The 14,170-nt window shown below is 50.3% G+C and overlaps 6 protein-coding genes across 6 annotated transcripts; 4 read left to right on the forward strand and 2 right to left on the reverse strand.

The window, feature by feature from the left end:
* Window positions 1-74: 74 nt before the first annotated feature.
* BKA58DRAFT_454444 (uncharacterized protein) lies at window positions 75-1,387 on the reverse strand (the record flags this gene model as incomplete). The annotated part of the gene is made up of 4 exons (XM_046174514.1): window positions 75-517; window positions 579-881; window positions 934-1,098; window positions 1,151-1,387. 4 exons carry the CDS (start codon window positions 1,385-1,387, stop codon window positions 188-190), a joined length of 1,035 nt encoding a protein of 344 aa, XP_046027499.1. The 3' UTR covers window positions 75-187.
* A 679-nt stretch (window positions 1,388-2,066) lies between these two features.
* On the forward strand, window positions 2,067-3,361 carry BKA58DRAFT_123635 (uncharacterized protein). Its single transcript, XM_046164214.1, has 2 exons — window positions 2,067-2,462; window positions 2,525-3,361. Exons 1-2 carry the CDS (start codon window positions 2,243-2,245, stop codon window positions 3,316-3,318), a joined length of 1,014 nt encoding a protein of 337 aa, XP_046027500.1. The 5' UTR covers window positions 2,067-2,242; the 3' UTR covers window positions 3,319-3,361.
* Window positions 3,362-5,803: 2,442 nt separating this feature from the next.
* Window positions 5,804-6,898, forward strand: BKA58DRAFT_437505 (uncharacterized protein; the record flags this gene model as incomplete). The annotated part of the gene is made up of 1 exon (XM_046173499.1): window positions 5,804-6,898. The coding sequence occupies one exon, from the start codon at window positions 5,804-5,806 to the stop codon at window positions 6,896-6,898; it is 1,095 nt and encodes a 364-aa protein (XP_046027501.1).
* Window positions 6,899-7,323: 425 nt separating this feature from the next.
* BKA58DRAFT_334776 (uncharacterized protein) lies at window positions 7,324-8,778 on the reverse strand. Its single transcript, XM_046168229.1, has 3 exons — window positions 8,155-8,778; window positions 7,682-8,104; window positions 7,324-7,626 (listed from the first exon to the last, which is right to left on the reverse strand). The coding sequence occupies exons 1-3, from the start codon at window positions 8,451-8,453 to the stop codon at window positions 7,338-7,340; spliced, it is 1,011 nt and encodes a 336-aa protein (XP_046027502.1). The 5' UTR covers window positions 8,454-8,778; the 3' UTR covers window positions 7,324-7,337.
* Window positions 8,779-8,941: 163 nt separating this feature from the next.
* BKA58DRAFT_311217 (Alpha/Beta hydrolase protein) lies at window positions 8,942-10,783 on the forward strand (the record flags this gene model as incomplete). The annotated part of the gene is made up of 2 exons (XM_046167325.1): window positions 8,942-9,394; window positions 9,440-10,783. The coding sequence occupies 2 exons, from the start codon at window positions 8,942-8,944 to the stop codon at window positions 10,781-10,783; spliced, it is 1,797 nt and encodes a 598-aa protein (XP_046027503.1).
* A 781-nt stretch (window positions 10,784-11,564) lies between these two features.
* Window positions 11,565-13,453, forward strand: BKA58DRAFT_409874 (major facilitator superfamily domain-containing protein; the record flags this gene model as incomplete). Its single annotated transcript, XM_046172177.1, has 5 exons — window positions 11,565-11,749; window positions 11,867-11,949; window positions 12,002-12,240; window positions 12,292-13,138; window positions 13,200-13,453. 5 exons carry the CDS (start codon window positions 11,565-11,567, stop codon window positions 13,451-13,453), a joined length of 1,608 nt encoding a protein of 535 aa, XP_046027504.1.
* Window positions 13,454-14,170: the final 717 nt, after the last annotated feature.

A 14,170-nucleotide genomic window follows, 5' to 3' on the forward strand; every position in this document is an offset into this window, starting at 1 on the left:
TGTTATAGTGTTGCGGCCTTCCAGCAAACCGACCTTGAACATCAAAGCTATCGCAATCATACCGTATACCAAAGTTCAATCTCAATGACCAGCCCGAACCAGAATCAGACCGCAGTCTGAGTCAAAGGCGCACTCTATTCTTCCTGAACCGACCTTGATCTTCTTGTCTGTCTTCCTTTCCCGGCCTCTACCAGGTTGCTTCCTTGTACCAGTCGTAGATATCATCGATAGGGTAAAAGTAAGGATATTCTTCGTCACTGGATTCAAGGACGTCTTCCCTCCTGAAAAGACCGCTGGGAGGGGTCTCCACCGGATTGGCTGCCTCTGGAGTGGGAGTTGGCGTTGGTTGTGGATTCGGCGTCGATTGCGGACTTTGTTCGTCGCGAAAGCTTTGCAAATGCTCGTTACCAACTCCATTAGGCCAATACTCCCCCCTCGCCATAATCTCGGGGGGCCTGCTTCTCTCTTCTGCAGATAGCGTGTCAAGATCAACTGCAGGTACTTGAAGATAACTGATCTAGAGGAACTGTTAACCTAAACATCCATGAAGCGGTATCAATGCGTGGCTCTGGACTGACTTTTGTAATTTTCTTGTCCGCGGGTCGAGCATCATCGATCAGTGTCGGAAACTCGACCTGCCACCAAATTCCATCCTCTGGGACTTTTTCTTTTTCCTTGCTCAGATCTGCATTGGTCATCAGGAAGACCTCGCCTTTGCACTCCATTGCCATGGCCTTCGACATTGACTTGAAGTATAGCCGTTGGCAACCATCGACCTTCTTGTCATAATCATCTTTCTTCCAGTCCTGGTAGATGCATTTGGCTTCGGGGGTCTTGTCCAGGTCATTCTTGTTTGGATAGAATTTTGGCGGATGTAGTTCCTGTGAGTAGTTAGCATCCTCGCGTGGTCGTACTCTACTTAGGGAGGCGTACCCAGATAGTTTGGTACTTGCGCGGTCCTTCCGTAGCCCCCGTCAAAAGTACCTCCTTCAGAACAAAATTAGCCAGCCTTTCTGCTGCTCCCGTGAGTTTCGAGGTGTAGAAAAGGCAGGGCACCTGGCATTGGTTGGCCTCGGGCTTTCGGTTTGCGATGAATTTCTAGGCAAGTTAGCAACTGGATTGGACAGATTCAGTGGGTAAAAATACTCACATCAACTGTGACATCTGCCATCTTCCAGCAACTACCGGTATTGTCGCCCTCCAGCGTGCCACGACACGTCTCATCGGGTACTCCAAATTGGGGTCCCAGAGGGTTGGAGAAGATAGCTGCTTCGATCTCTCTTTTCGCCAGATCCCATGGTGTAAATGCGGGTCTGTCATCGACAGGGAAAGATGTGGACAGCCGGATGTAAGTCCAGCACAGGACAGTGAGCCACGTGGACTTCATCTCGTGGTAGCGATGGCACAATGAAAATATACGCAATAACGCATGAAATGACACAGTCCAGGCGACATGTGTTCGTTCAGTGTACGTTTACCCAATGCTGATGGCGGTTGAGAGAAGATATACCTAGTTCTCAGCAAGAATTTCAGCGAGACTTGTGTCGATATCTTTAGCCACGGTATCTTGATAGTACAGGAACTCCAGTTCGACTATCTGCCTTGCAATCACACGTTGAAACAAAGGCAGGCATGTGCCCCGTGGCACATGGCGACATCTCAAGAAAATTCAACACATCCTACCTACCTAGGGAGGTATCGGAAAGTCCTACAGCCCCCAATGCTCACCAAGAGACGCGACCTTGAGGCGTCACACACATGATTCTTGAAACATCGGGATTTGGGGCTGGAATCGCCGTCTTCTGTCTCCCTAAATTCTTGCGCGCTACGCCTCCTCCGTGCATCGGGTAGTAACATAGATAGAACGTCGTTGCCTTGAGTCCGCCTGGGCTCATTATGTCCTCCAAGGTTGGGATGCGCCACCCTTGGCATTGTAGGCAACATCAAGCCGATCTACAAATGTCGAATAAGCCCCTGTAGGTGTACGCCGCTAGCTATGAATCCACTAGCGTCACTGTGCCACCCTCAGGTTAATATCCGCCCGCACACCTCTCACAATCATCAACTGTACAGCTCCTGAGTACCCGTCTGCGCTCACAGTACACAGATCTTCGTCGCTCTCTATCCCATCCTCTGACTACCTTCTGTGGTCCGACCAGCCCTGAATTTGTTTCACTTCCAAGGTTCGCGTTCCTCACATACCTAGGCATCATAGTCAGCCTTATCGCTGACAACGATCGCAATGCCAACGAATCTCTCCAGCTTTAGCGAAGCGCGCGATGCGAGACTGAGTGGCGAGGGAACGTTGGAAGAATGTTTGCGGCACATTGTGGCCTACTACAAGCATCACAAACACACGGTAGAGTCTGCCGACAAAAAGCCATGGCAGCTCCCGAGCGGCTTCGAGTGCGAAGTACGAGATCTACTGCTCAGCGAGAACTATGAACCACCCACGGACGATGGTAAGTGTGATCAAAATGCGGAATGACCGGCTCTGGGTCTCACTGCTTACACGAGTTCCTAGATACAACCATCATCCTTTCGATCTTCCTGAGTGGATTCCAAGGCGACGTCCTTGCCATCAGAAAACTCCTTGAATCTTCTGGCATAGACCCAATATACTATCTCCGCCCTCTCACGAGTATCTCATCAGAAAGAGGCGACACCCAACTACTCCGTTTCTGTTTCGAGATCGGCTTTTCGCCCGACTACTTCGACTCCATCTATTTTCTAGGCTGGCGTTCCAGAAGCGACCCCAGTATGGAATGGCTCGATGTCTTGTTCGACTTGGACTTTTGCAAATGGCGCACCAACCCACAGCAGTTGAACCGCTATCCGACCTGGAGTGATATGGTTCGCATGGGACCTGACGCCACTCGCTGGTGGATAGACCATGGAGGTAGTGTGAACAGGTGCCGAGGACTCTTTTGGTCATGTCACAAGGAGCCATGGCCGGGAGCGGCAACGTTTCGAGTTCTGTTGAACCACTTTGGAATCGACTGGTTCAGAGACTCGGGGACACTGCAGCTAGCAGTCGAGAACCACGACCTGGAAACTGTGAAGATGTTGCTAGAAGCAGGAGCAGATGTCAACGAAGATGTCACTGACTGGAACACGGATATCCGTGAGCATCGAGCCGCCCCACTACCAGCACTAGCGACGGCTATGTACGCCAAATCTGACGTAATGATCCGATACCTTGCGGAGCATGGGGCAAAGCTTCGGCGCTATTATGTCGAAGACCCATACAAAAACATGCCAGAGGAATTCAAGCCCTTCAGGAGTTTAGTGGTAGAGCTGGGTGCTGTCGAAGAGTAGGCATGCTATTTTCCTACGCGTTTGCAAACTACATGGCATTTACATTGTACCTAGTCATTGATTTCATCCCATGTTATTAATTTGGTTACTTGTTCCTGTCATTGAACTTCAGATAGGTCAAGCAGTCGGCCAATTCCTGCTTTCGATTCCGCTTCTCCATTCTGGCGAACAAGAGATATGCTAGGTAGCATAACACCCTGGGGCCGTATCGGTATACGCTTGTTTCATCGACCAAATTGGCAGCATGGATTCTGTAGACACTCAAAAGTCCTGTTCCGAAAAAATAGGATGCATTGTGAGGCACTGTCGTTGAAAGACGGTTACTCAGTATTGAAGATATGCCAAGATTGGTCAGCATGTATGAGGAGCCGCCGACACATGTTCTTCAATAAGACCAAAAAGAGTTCAGCCTCACGTTTCGGATGATGATACGAAACTTCCCACTGCATGCATGAAGTTTCCATAAGAAGCTGAGGCACGGCTTTTCAGAATTCCTGACAAAAGCACAGAATGGGGGCGATAGAGTGGCACAGAGTCAGTACACGGTCCTAGGACTATACGCAGTACCTCCAGGGGTCAAGATTTGTAATTGCTGATATGAAGGTGGCACAAACTATCTACGTAGGATGTTCCCAATGCATGTATGGAGATCTCGTAAGAAGCCAAGACGTGAAGTTTCGAAACGCTCTGGCGCAAGAGTAAGATGGGGGCCGCGGGAGAGCCATGAGGCCAGCCCACGGTTATGAAAAGTGCCCCCACGGGCCAAACGCTTGAGCTGAAGGCGGTGCGGTCTCTTCGGATACTCATTTCCGATCCAAACCCCACGATACGTGCATACTAATGAGTTACAGGGATGCTCTCAAATAGATGCCATGTCTAACTTCTTGCCAAATTTAACCACGTGGGCTCTACGAGCCACGCGATGTTACCCAAGCCTTTTGTTCTGGGGACTACATACGTACCTTGAGATCTCTCAAGAATCTTCACAGCCCAAATTTCCTCTTGAGCAGGCATCAAACGAGAAACGACCGCCCATCCTCCCTGTAAAGATCATCGCAACTAAAGACGACTCTTACACTTCTTTCACATATGCACTCACTGCGAACATGAAGACGTTCTTCCTCCTCCAGCACTTGGTCTGCATAGCCAACGCTTATCGTCTTCATCACTAGCAAGTCATCACCTTCTATACTTCACATGTGTGACAACTACTGACTTTTGGCGCTGGCATATAGTCAATCTGGGGGTTGCCGCGGTGCCAACCTTGGCTGGAGAGATGTTGATGCCAGCACTGGCTGCAACCGTGACAATGCTGGGGTAGCTGCAGCCATCGTTATCGAACATAATGAAACTGAAGAAGCCGGAGGTGAAGGTGACAAAGATTTTGGCTCCGTTGTCGTCCTCTTCAATGGCGACGACTGCAAGCCCTCGGATATCTTGGCGTATGGCGACGATGGCTGCCTCGTGGGGAACTATGGGAGTTATGAGGTTTGGGATCTGTGGTCGGTCGATGGCATGGAAGCTCCGGAGCTGAAGTGAATGAGTGTGCAATCATTTGCTAAGATTGAGTTTGAAAGGTGTTTGTTTAGTTCAGCTGGCAATCTACATGCATCAGTTTCTGCGCGAAATGATTTCTGCAAGCTTGATCATGAAGTCAACATGCCAGGTGGTTATAGCTGCAAATGTAGCAACATAATTAGACACCTTTCTTCGTGTAACGATCTTTCGCTTCAATGTAACGCCGCATATCAAAGTATACGCGGATGAGCTCTTAGTAACCAAAAGCTCCCTGTCTATATATTGAATCTAGCAAGACTTCCCCAATGTGATCAGATGGTGAATCGGATGTCTTCCGTGTCGGCAACCAGACAAGCGAAGAATTCTTCCTTGATCGACTGTAAGCATGTAGCGCTCGATACAGCAAGTTTGAAACTCCGAGACTGTCAAGCAGCACCGTTTGATCTCGAAAATATGTATGTAAGATGGGGCGTGAAGCAGGCCGAGAAGTTTGGTTGCACAGCGGTGCCACAGAGGTCCCGGCCAGGTTATGTGGGTTGGGGGCTATTACACCAGGCAGCTCTCACCTCACAGGTTTCTACACAGGGCAGAATCCGTGCCTCTTGAAGGCAGTATTCGCTGTGTTAGGCTCACCCGCCCCAGCGTCGCTTTCATCACAGTGTGCATCATGTCGCAGGATGTCTTAGCAGAGAATAGGGTGGCCTCGCCAACAGTTGAGGCGACGTATTGCGTGCGAAGAGGTTGAGCCATCCGATACAGCCCCATACCTTTCAGATGATCAGTTGTAGAATACGCCACGTATCTCAACCGTTTCGTCACTCAAATTAGATTACCCCTGCGCAAGAAGTCACAGAATCAGAAATGTTGGCAGCTTACATTGATAAGAAAGCCATCGACGTGAGTCCTTCTCAGTCCAAATCAAAACCTACCTTTATATTACTGCTAACTTCATTGCCAACCCCTCATCATGCATGTTGCAAAGACCATCAAATATCTACTCCTCTTAACGAATCATTTAATCGCCGCGTATATCCCCAGCGAAGCCACTGTATCTTCGCAACGTATCCATAGGAGTACGGCATCCGATCTCGATATCTCACAGCCAGAGTCCATGCTGGGCCGCGATATTCGATTTCCCTTAGTTACCAGACAAGCGGGAGATGGAGAGAGCTGTGAAAGAAAGGCTCGATGTAAGAAGAACAAGATTCGAGACCCGTCCGACCCAACCAAATGCATCAAGTGCCCACCGCTCATGAAGTCGGATCCCACGAAGACAGTTTGCGTCAGAGACAACGATGTGAGTGAGGAGGACAAGAAGAAAACCTACGAAGATAAGATCAAAGAGAAGATCAAGGAGAAGTTTGAGAAGTTCAAGGAACTGATCAAAGAGCGCCTGGAGAAAAAGAAAGAAGAAAAGAACAAGGAATGGGAGGAAAAGGACAAACAGAGACGATCTGAAAGAAATCAGAAGAAATTTCGCCGTATGGCTGTATGTCTTCCTCTTGCTGCCGCTGCCATTGGTACGGAGGCTATGCTTGAGATGGCTGACGGCGGCTTCTCATTGGACTTGCTGGACAGCATCAATGGGGATATGCTTGAAGTATGGCCTGGTTCTGATATCGACGACGAGTGGCTGGACAACGCAGTGCCTGACGATGAGAGCGATATCCTCCAAGAAGAGTTCGCAAAAGGATTCCTGGAGGTTGGCGACGCGGCTGCTGAGCAAGCAAAGCGATCTATGGAGAAAAGAGACGACTCCACCAATATCGACACCACTTCACCGCAAGAGAGCCCATCCACTGACAAACGAAACTTTATTAACGCCATTGCCAACCTGTTCAGGTCGGCTGTCAGTGCTGTTATATCCATGGCTAAGGCAATTTCCAAAACAGTCGGAGCAGCTGCCCGTGCGACAAAATTCTTCTCCAATGGTCGAAAACCCAATCTGAAGCGCCCAGGTGAGTCGAAGTGGTCTCGTGCGCAGCAGTTAGACAAGGCCAAAGAGATATCGAAGAATAAGAATTGGACAAAATGCCTTCGAGGTGAGAAGGCTGAGAAGTAAAGGCCGCACACTTCGATGCTAAGTTCCTAATGGCACCGCACTGATTGGATGAAACAGCGCGTGCCTTTGTCTCAGTTCACCAGCTCTAATGCACTTTCGTTATTTGTATTTAGAGTCATGGAATGTTGAATAGAGAGGAGAGAAGTATGTTGTTAAGTTATTGCTGCCTCCGCGATACTTCCGTTGCTATTATATTATCCAAGAATAGTGACCAGAACCTTCTTGTTATTGAGGACTTCTAACGTACGAAGACAGGAGGACGGGGTAGTATCCAACATCGGAAAAGTGTTATGGCAAAGAAGGCAAAGGCCAGACTGGAAAGAATTGAGATAAGTACGTACAAAAGCATGCACTACAATTCACTCTTCTACCGCAAAAGACGACCTTGAAGTCTTGAGAAATCGCGCATTCCTTCATCATCTACGGACCACTTCAGTTCTTAGTAAGCCTTTACAGCAGCTAATTGCAAAATCCTGTCAGTAACAATCGGCTTCTCTAGCGGCTCTGTTCTATTCTGCGGATCTGGCTTGCCATCTCTCTCTGGTGGACCCTGTTTGCGGATATTGCAGTGCGGCCAGTGCGTCGTACCCTGCCACGTCTTGAAGAGCTCGGCCTTGAGTTCAAGATCCTCTTTCTTCGCGAACTTGGCGGGCGTCATGCAGACATACTGAACATGACGGATGTGGTTGCCTTGCGGAAAGCAGGCGTAGTGCATGGTGCGAGAATCCCTGCGCGACATTAACTCGAGTACCAAATAGGGGAGGAAAGATGGTAAGAACATACCACAGTACCAGGTCACCAGCTTCAAGGTTTACCTTCTCGAGTGTGCATCCGCGGTCCTTGAACCACTGGACATCCTCTTCCTTGAAGATGAAAAGATCCTTGAAGTCCTCCTCCTCCGGAGGCTTGTCTTCATGGTTGTCCTGCTCCCTCTTCTCGCGGAAGAACTCATCATACAGCTTGCTGCTGCCCTTCATCAAGATCAAACCACCATCATCAGAGCCATTCGGTTGGTAGTTCAATAGGCCTTGCACACACTGCATGCCCTTGCGGTGAGGAGACTGATCGCAGTGCGGCCAGGGGCTCCATTTGAGATCTTTCTGGCGCGGCAGTGTGATGTTCATGCCGTCGAATGAGCAGAGAAGCTCCTCAGTGCCCCAGAGTTTGGCGAAGGTTTCGATTACTTTTGGCTCAGTGCGAGCTTCCCTAAATCTGCATTAGTATGTTGCAGACATCGCATGGCATTGACGACTCACCAAACGAATTTTTCGTGTGTGCTAGAGTAGGCAAAGTACATCCCGCCCTTGAAGCTCACAGGAAGGTGCTCTTGTGTCCATGTTGACTCATCGTTAGGATCGAAGCCACGACCAAAGGACTGAAGCCACTCAATCTGCTTTTGCTTGTAGTACTCTGCGCGTTCCGGTGAGATGGCGCCTTTGATGATTGCTGTGCCGTTCTTGTGAAATTCGTCGCGCCAGTCGCCATATACGGTACCGTCATACGAGATCAGATCAACACCGCTATCTGGCTTTGGCTCTTCGGCGTGAGGCGCCATCTTATTAGGACGAGAGCTTGAATGCGTGTTGTAAGTGATGAGTTCAGTAGCGATCAAATGCTGGAGACTGCGGAACCGTGTTGGAATGAAGTTGTGTTGGAATTGGCCTCGATTATACTGAAGTGATGTTATATGTTAAAAGGCGAAGGAGAGCTTGTATGATGTTGTTTTCGGGACAATAGTCATTGTCTTGAGATGCCGGGGCAGTGTTGCCGACCGTCTCGGCACATGTGGGCGCCATACCCCGCGATGTCTACGCTGCAGAATATGTGGGACTCGGGGCGTGTGGGGGACGGACAGAACTTCGGGATAGGGACGCTTGCCGAGGTGGATGCCACTACGTTGCAAAGTGCATTCGACGCGTCGCGTTGCGGGTAGATCTGTTTGTTGTTCAAGTAGCTGTCACAGACCTTAGTATCTTTACTGATTGCGCTCACAATTCTCTTTCTCTTCCACGCCCACAATTTCCCCCGTTGCCAACATCAAAGATGCCAGTCGCTATGCAAGTGGCCTATAAGCCCATCTCGAAGCCTGAGCCGGGTGTGAACAACTACCAAGGCTTCACACCCGGCAAAACCGAAGTTCTTCGCAAAGGCGCTAAACCGTACAATGCCCGCCCTCTCGAATCTGACATACGAATTGATCACGATGTCGAGATCCTGGTCAGAGATGGATGCCGCCTTTATGTCGACATTTACCGGCCCGCTGACGTTCCCGAAGACGAAAAGCTACCAGCAGTGATAAGCTGGTCATGCTACGGCAAGAAGTATTCCGCTCTACACATGCTTCCAATCTGCGTTTGGAATTGCTGTGTGCCGAACGAAGCGCTCAGCGGCTTGGAGAAGTTCGAGGGACTTGATCCAGTTGTATGGTGTCCACGTGGTTATGCGATCATCTCGGTAGATTCTCGCGGCACGGGCAACAGCGACGGTTCCATACCAGTATGTTCCGTATTGCAAACTCTACTATTTAGCTAATCGTGGCAGATCATGGGCTCTCAAGACGCAGAAGATTGCTACGACGTCATCGAAGCTGTGGCCCAGATGCCATGGAGTAATGGCAAAGTAGGCATGGCCGGCAACAGTGCGCTGGCAATCATCCAGTGGCATGTTGCCTCCCTACGACCTCCACACCTTGCCGCTATTGCACCCTGGGAAGGATCTGGCGACATCTACCGCGAGCAATTCTGTCGAGGTGGCGTCTTCAGCATGTCAAATTTTGATCTCATTACCCACTTCATCATCAAGACGAACAATCCGGGCGGCGGCATCGAGGACTTCGCTGAGATGCATCGACGGTCGCCTGTAGCAAACGCGTATTGGAGCGACAAGCGCCCTGATATGACAAAGATCGAAGTTCCTGTCTTCATCAGCGGAAGCGACTTTTCCAGCATCCATACAATGGGCTCCGTACGCGGATGGCTCGAAGTACCTCATGACAAGAAGTGGATTCGATGGAGCTCACACCAGGAATGGTTCGAGTTATACTGTGATCCTCACGCGGATAAGGAACTGCATACCTACTTCGATAAGTATCTCCGGGGCATCGACAACGACTGGGAGAAGATGGCCAGGGTACGATGGTCAGCGCTCCAATTTGGCGACCGTGAAGCTATTGATGGCATCGAATTCTCGGATTTCCCGGTTCCAGAGACCCAGTACAAGGAGTTTTATCTGTCCGGCTCCGGCTTGACCGAAAAACCTCCATCCAAGACGGAGATGGTCAGCTACGACTCGCAAGACTCGAAGTCGATCGCCGAATTCACCTACAAGTTTACGCAAAAGTCGCGGCTTATTGGCCTGCCGAAAGCTGTTTTGTACATGTCAGCTCCTTCACACGACGACATGAACGTCTTTGTCATCCTGCGCAAGCAAGATAAGGACGGAAAGCTGCTTATGCATCTCTGCTTCCCATTCTCGGCGATACCCTCAGCTTACAAAAGTATCGATGATATCCCAGAGAAGGAACGCGCGAGCCTGAACCTGCACCTGGGCAGTGTTGGTGTTTTGCGTGCCAGCCACCGGGCATTCGACACGGCACGAAGCATCCACGAGCAGTTTCCATTCCATCCCCACGAGAAGGAAGAGAAGATCACACCAGGTGAGACTGTGAAGCTGGAGATCGGTATTTGGTCTATGGGTGTCGATTTTGACGAAGGAGAATCGATTAGCGTTCAGGTCTCCGGTGAGTTTCCTAGTATTGCGGAGTACACGGCCTTCTCGAAACCGCGACCGGAACATGAGAAGAACAAGGGCGAGCACAGAATACATGTCGGATCAGACACGCCGAGCAAGATCATACTGCCTTTTGTTCCTGTTCAAGTTGCATAAAGCTTTGAATGAGCCCAACATATAGCACAATTTCATCTAAGCTGCGTCACTTAGTTTTTGTTTCTGCACATGCTTGCTGTGATACACTCTGCACATGCAAATGTCACGTCCGTGGACGCAGAACATTATGATGACATGATAGCGGTGACTTCGACTCGTGCATTAGCATAGCGATGGGACCGCCGCGCACCCCCTGCAGAGTATGGTTTCCGCTTGCGACAGTGCATAGGCCGCTCGAGACGACTGTAAACACTTGCAAAGAGACTCGGCAATTGCGCTGCGCAGAAGGTGAAGCCAAGAATGGTTGCGAATTGCACGATACTGATTGGTTGAATATGGCCCTCCTTCCGCGAGCTAGCCCACTCTCCGATGCATGCGCTACCCCGGATTACCTACCCCACAGTCATGCCAGAAACCCCAGATAGACATTCGCGCGACACTGCCGCGTAATGCTCGTGAAGTGGAGTTCAGCTCAGCCGGGATGTGAACGTGGCATTGATGTCCAGACCAAGGCTTGGAAACGCCAACGAAATTGTCGGCCGTGGCACGAGTCTGGACGCGAGCTAGACGACAAGAAGAAGTGCCACGTACCAATAGATGAACGCTGAAGAAGAGGAGCCGAAGCCCATATTCAGATATAACCACCTCTCTGCGCACAGAGTAACCTCTCATCGAAGTTAACCGTCATCTGTGCTCTTCCGGTTTGGACGAGCGGGTTTACATTTCCGTTTACTTCACTATCATTGTGCTATAGCGCGAGAATATCGTTTATCTCGCGAAGATGCTCGACGATATCAAGACCCCGAAGGCCATGAAGACCGAAGTCGAACGATATGAGGTTGTTTCAGATGCTGAGACAGGCATCGTGAAGCCTATTCAGGAGTCTGCGGCGATGGGAACTGTGACCATCACCAACCTCGACGAGATCTTCTTGATCCCAGCTCCTAGCGCTGATCCTCAAGGTTTGTGTACTCCATTACATGCAGTTAGCCGGTTTTCGTACTGAGTCTTCTCACTAGATCCGCTGAATTTGTCGAAGTTTCGCAAGATCCTCTTCATCGTATTGGTTTCAATCTTCTCCAGTCTGGGTCTTTCACTCGTTTCCGGGTTTGGTGGCCTCCTCACCTGGTATATCCCTATCTATGCCGCAGCCGGAGCTACATATGGTCAGTCGTCTCAGTTCCTTACGTGCTCTGACAGCGCTGACTAGATGCGCAGCCGACATTACCGCGTTGATGACGTACCCTTCAATGTTCATGGGTGTAGGAAACTTGGTTTGCATGCCACTCGCTCTTGCAATCGGAAGACGCCCTGTCTACCTTCTGTCGCTGTTGCTCCTAATGGCATCAGCCGTCTGGGCCGCAAATGCCAAAAACTACAACGAACACCTTGGCGCCAGGATGCTCCTCGGGTTTGCTGCAGGTCAAAGCGAGGCACTGGTCCCCATGATGATTCAGGTAAGAATTTCAAGACAAGAGTACGAGGAACGATTTCTAATCAGGATGTAGGAGATTCATTTCGTTCACGAGCGCAGTACTTTCCTGATGTGGCAATCTGCTACGCAAACAGTTCTGTCAGCCGTGTACATCATCTGCGCATCACCAATTGCTGCAGCGGTCGGCCCATCCAATTGGTATTACCTAGGCGCCGGCCTCTGCGCAGCCACATCCATCGCTTCCTTTTTCTGGGTTCCTGAGTCAAAGTACGATCGCCCTCTGACTGCTTATGGTCAGTTCTCGGCCGAAGAAGGAGGTGAGCTAGAAGGATGTAGGGCGACCGCACCACAGCCGGCAAAGCTTTCCGAAAGACCTCCTCTGGATACCACAAAATTCCGTCCCCGCACTATCTGGTCAGATATGCGCATCTTTGTCAACAAACCGGAATGGATGGAAGGTTTCTACGGCTTCGTCAACACCTTCCAGGTCATGTTGTTCCCCAATGTGCTTTGGGCCTTTTGCTTAAATGGTCTTACTATTGGCGTCAATATCGCCATTGGAACGACATACGGCACTATAGTACATGCGCCTCCGTACAACTGGTCGGACAGTTCCGTATCATACGTCAATGCTGGGCAGATCGTTGTCGCCTTTGTGGCACTCCCACTTCTCGGTAATGGCAGCGATATCATAATCAAGTGGCGAGCAAGGCGCAATGGTGGTGTTCACGAACCTGAAAATCGGTTGTTGCTGCTCTGGATCCCCCTGCTATGTGGGTGCCTTGCCGCCACGCTGTACGGCCTGGCAGCGCAAAATCCAGGAGATTACCACTGGTTCGTTTTCGTCTTCGCGAATGCAGCGTACTACTTCGCGTTCGTTGGCGCCAACATCGCTGCAATTACATACCTTCTTGATTCCTGTAAGTGTTTCCGTATGGACGGCATGTGAGACATACACTGACTTTGCATATCTACATTTAGACCCAGCACGCGCAGGCCCTATTCTTGTCGTCATAACAGCTCTTAGAGGCTTCGTATCTTTTGGGACCAGCTATGGTGTCGCCAAGTTCATCGAGACCGATGGCTACGACGGGACATTCGGAACGTACGCCGGACTCACAGCACTTTTCGGCCTTTTGGGCATACCCGTCTTCCTGTATGGTAAGAAGATCAGGGCCTATACCGGCAAATGGGCGATGAAGAAGGCGTCAGGTCACCCTTCAATGTCGCACTGAGAAGACAGTCTGTCGTATGTTCGTGTCACATCGGCGGAAGATCTATGGAGATACCAGGCAGGTGAGCGCAGCTGTGTCCGATTGGCGTTGCAGCGAGGCTGTTGTGTTGCCGCTTTGGCGTGGCTAGGGAAGCGCGTACGTCCTAGTCTAGTTTTCAGATGTGTTGAATGTGGATGTCGCTTGTAAACCCCTTGATCGGCTTTCAAACCGTATCGAGTCATGTTGTAATACTGCTTTTGCCTGATCAGTGACGCTTCTGATAGAAGTGGGCCAGCGACGTACATGAGCAGTCTTGTCAATAGCATAGCGTTGGCCTCAAGATGTTGTATCTCCCTAAGGTGGCCCTTCAACGGCAGCTTGGGAAAGCTGCTATGTTACAGTCGCTACGGATGGGGGCCATGTCCTTGTATAGCACTGTCAGTGTCGGTGTTGTATAGGTCTTCTTTGTTGATAGGTGCGTCAGCGCGTCATGTTGTTGGCACCAGGTTGAGTTCTCTGGACAGCAGCGCATTGTGATCGGAATGAAGAATAGAATCTAGTGGTCGTATTCAACGCCTCTATCTGGTTGTTGAGCTAGGCCGTGATAAATGAGCGTTAGACGGACACGTTGGGGAAGCTTCGTTGATGTCATCAATTTTCATTTCAGCTAGCGAGAGAAAGCGACCTAACGTGGACTAACGCGCCACGCTAGCGACGCGAACCACGGTCAGGCGCGTT

The sequence above is a fragment of the Alternaria rosae genome (genome assembly GCF_020736505.1).
Source record: "Alternaria rosae strain MPI-PUGE-AT-0040 chromosome Unknown BKA58scaffold_3, whole genome shotgun sequence".
In the NCBI taxonomy this organism is placed as follows: domain Eukaryota; kingdom Fungi; phylum Ascomycota; class Dothideomycetes; order Pleosporales; family Pleosporaceae; genus Alternaria; species Alternaria rosae.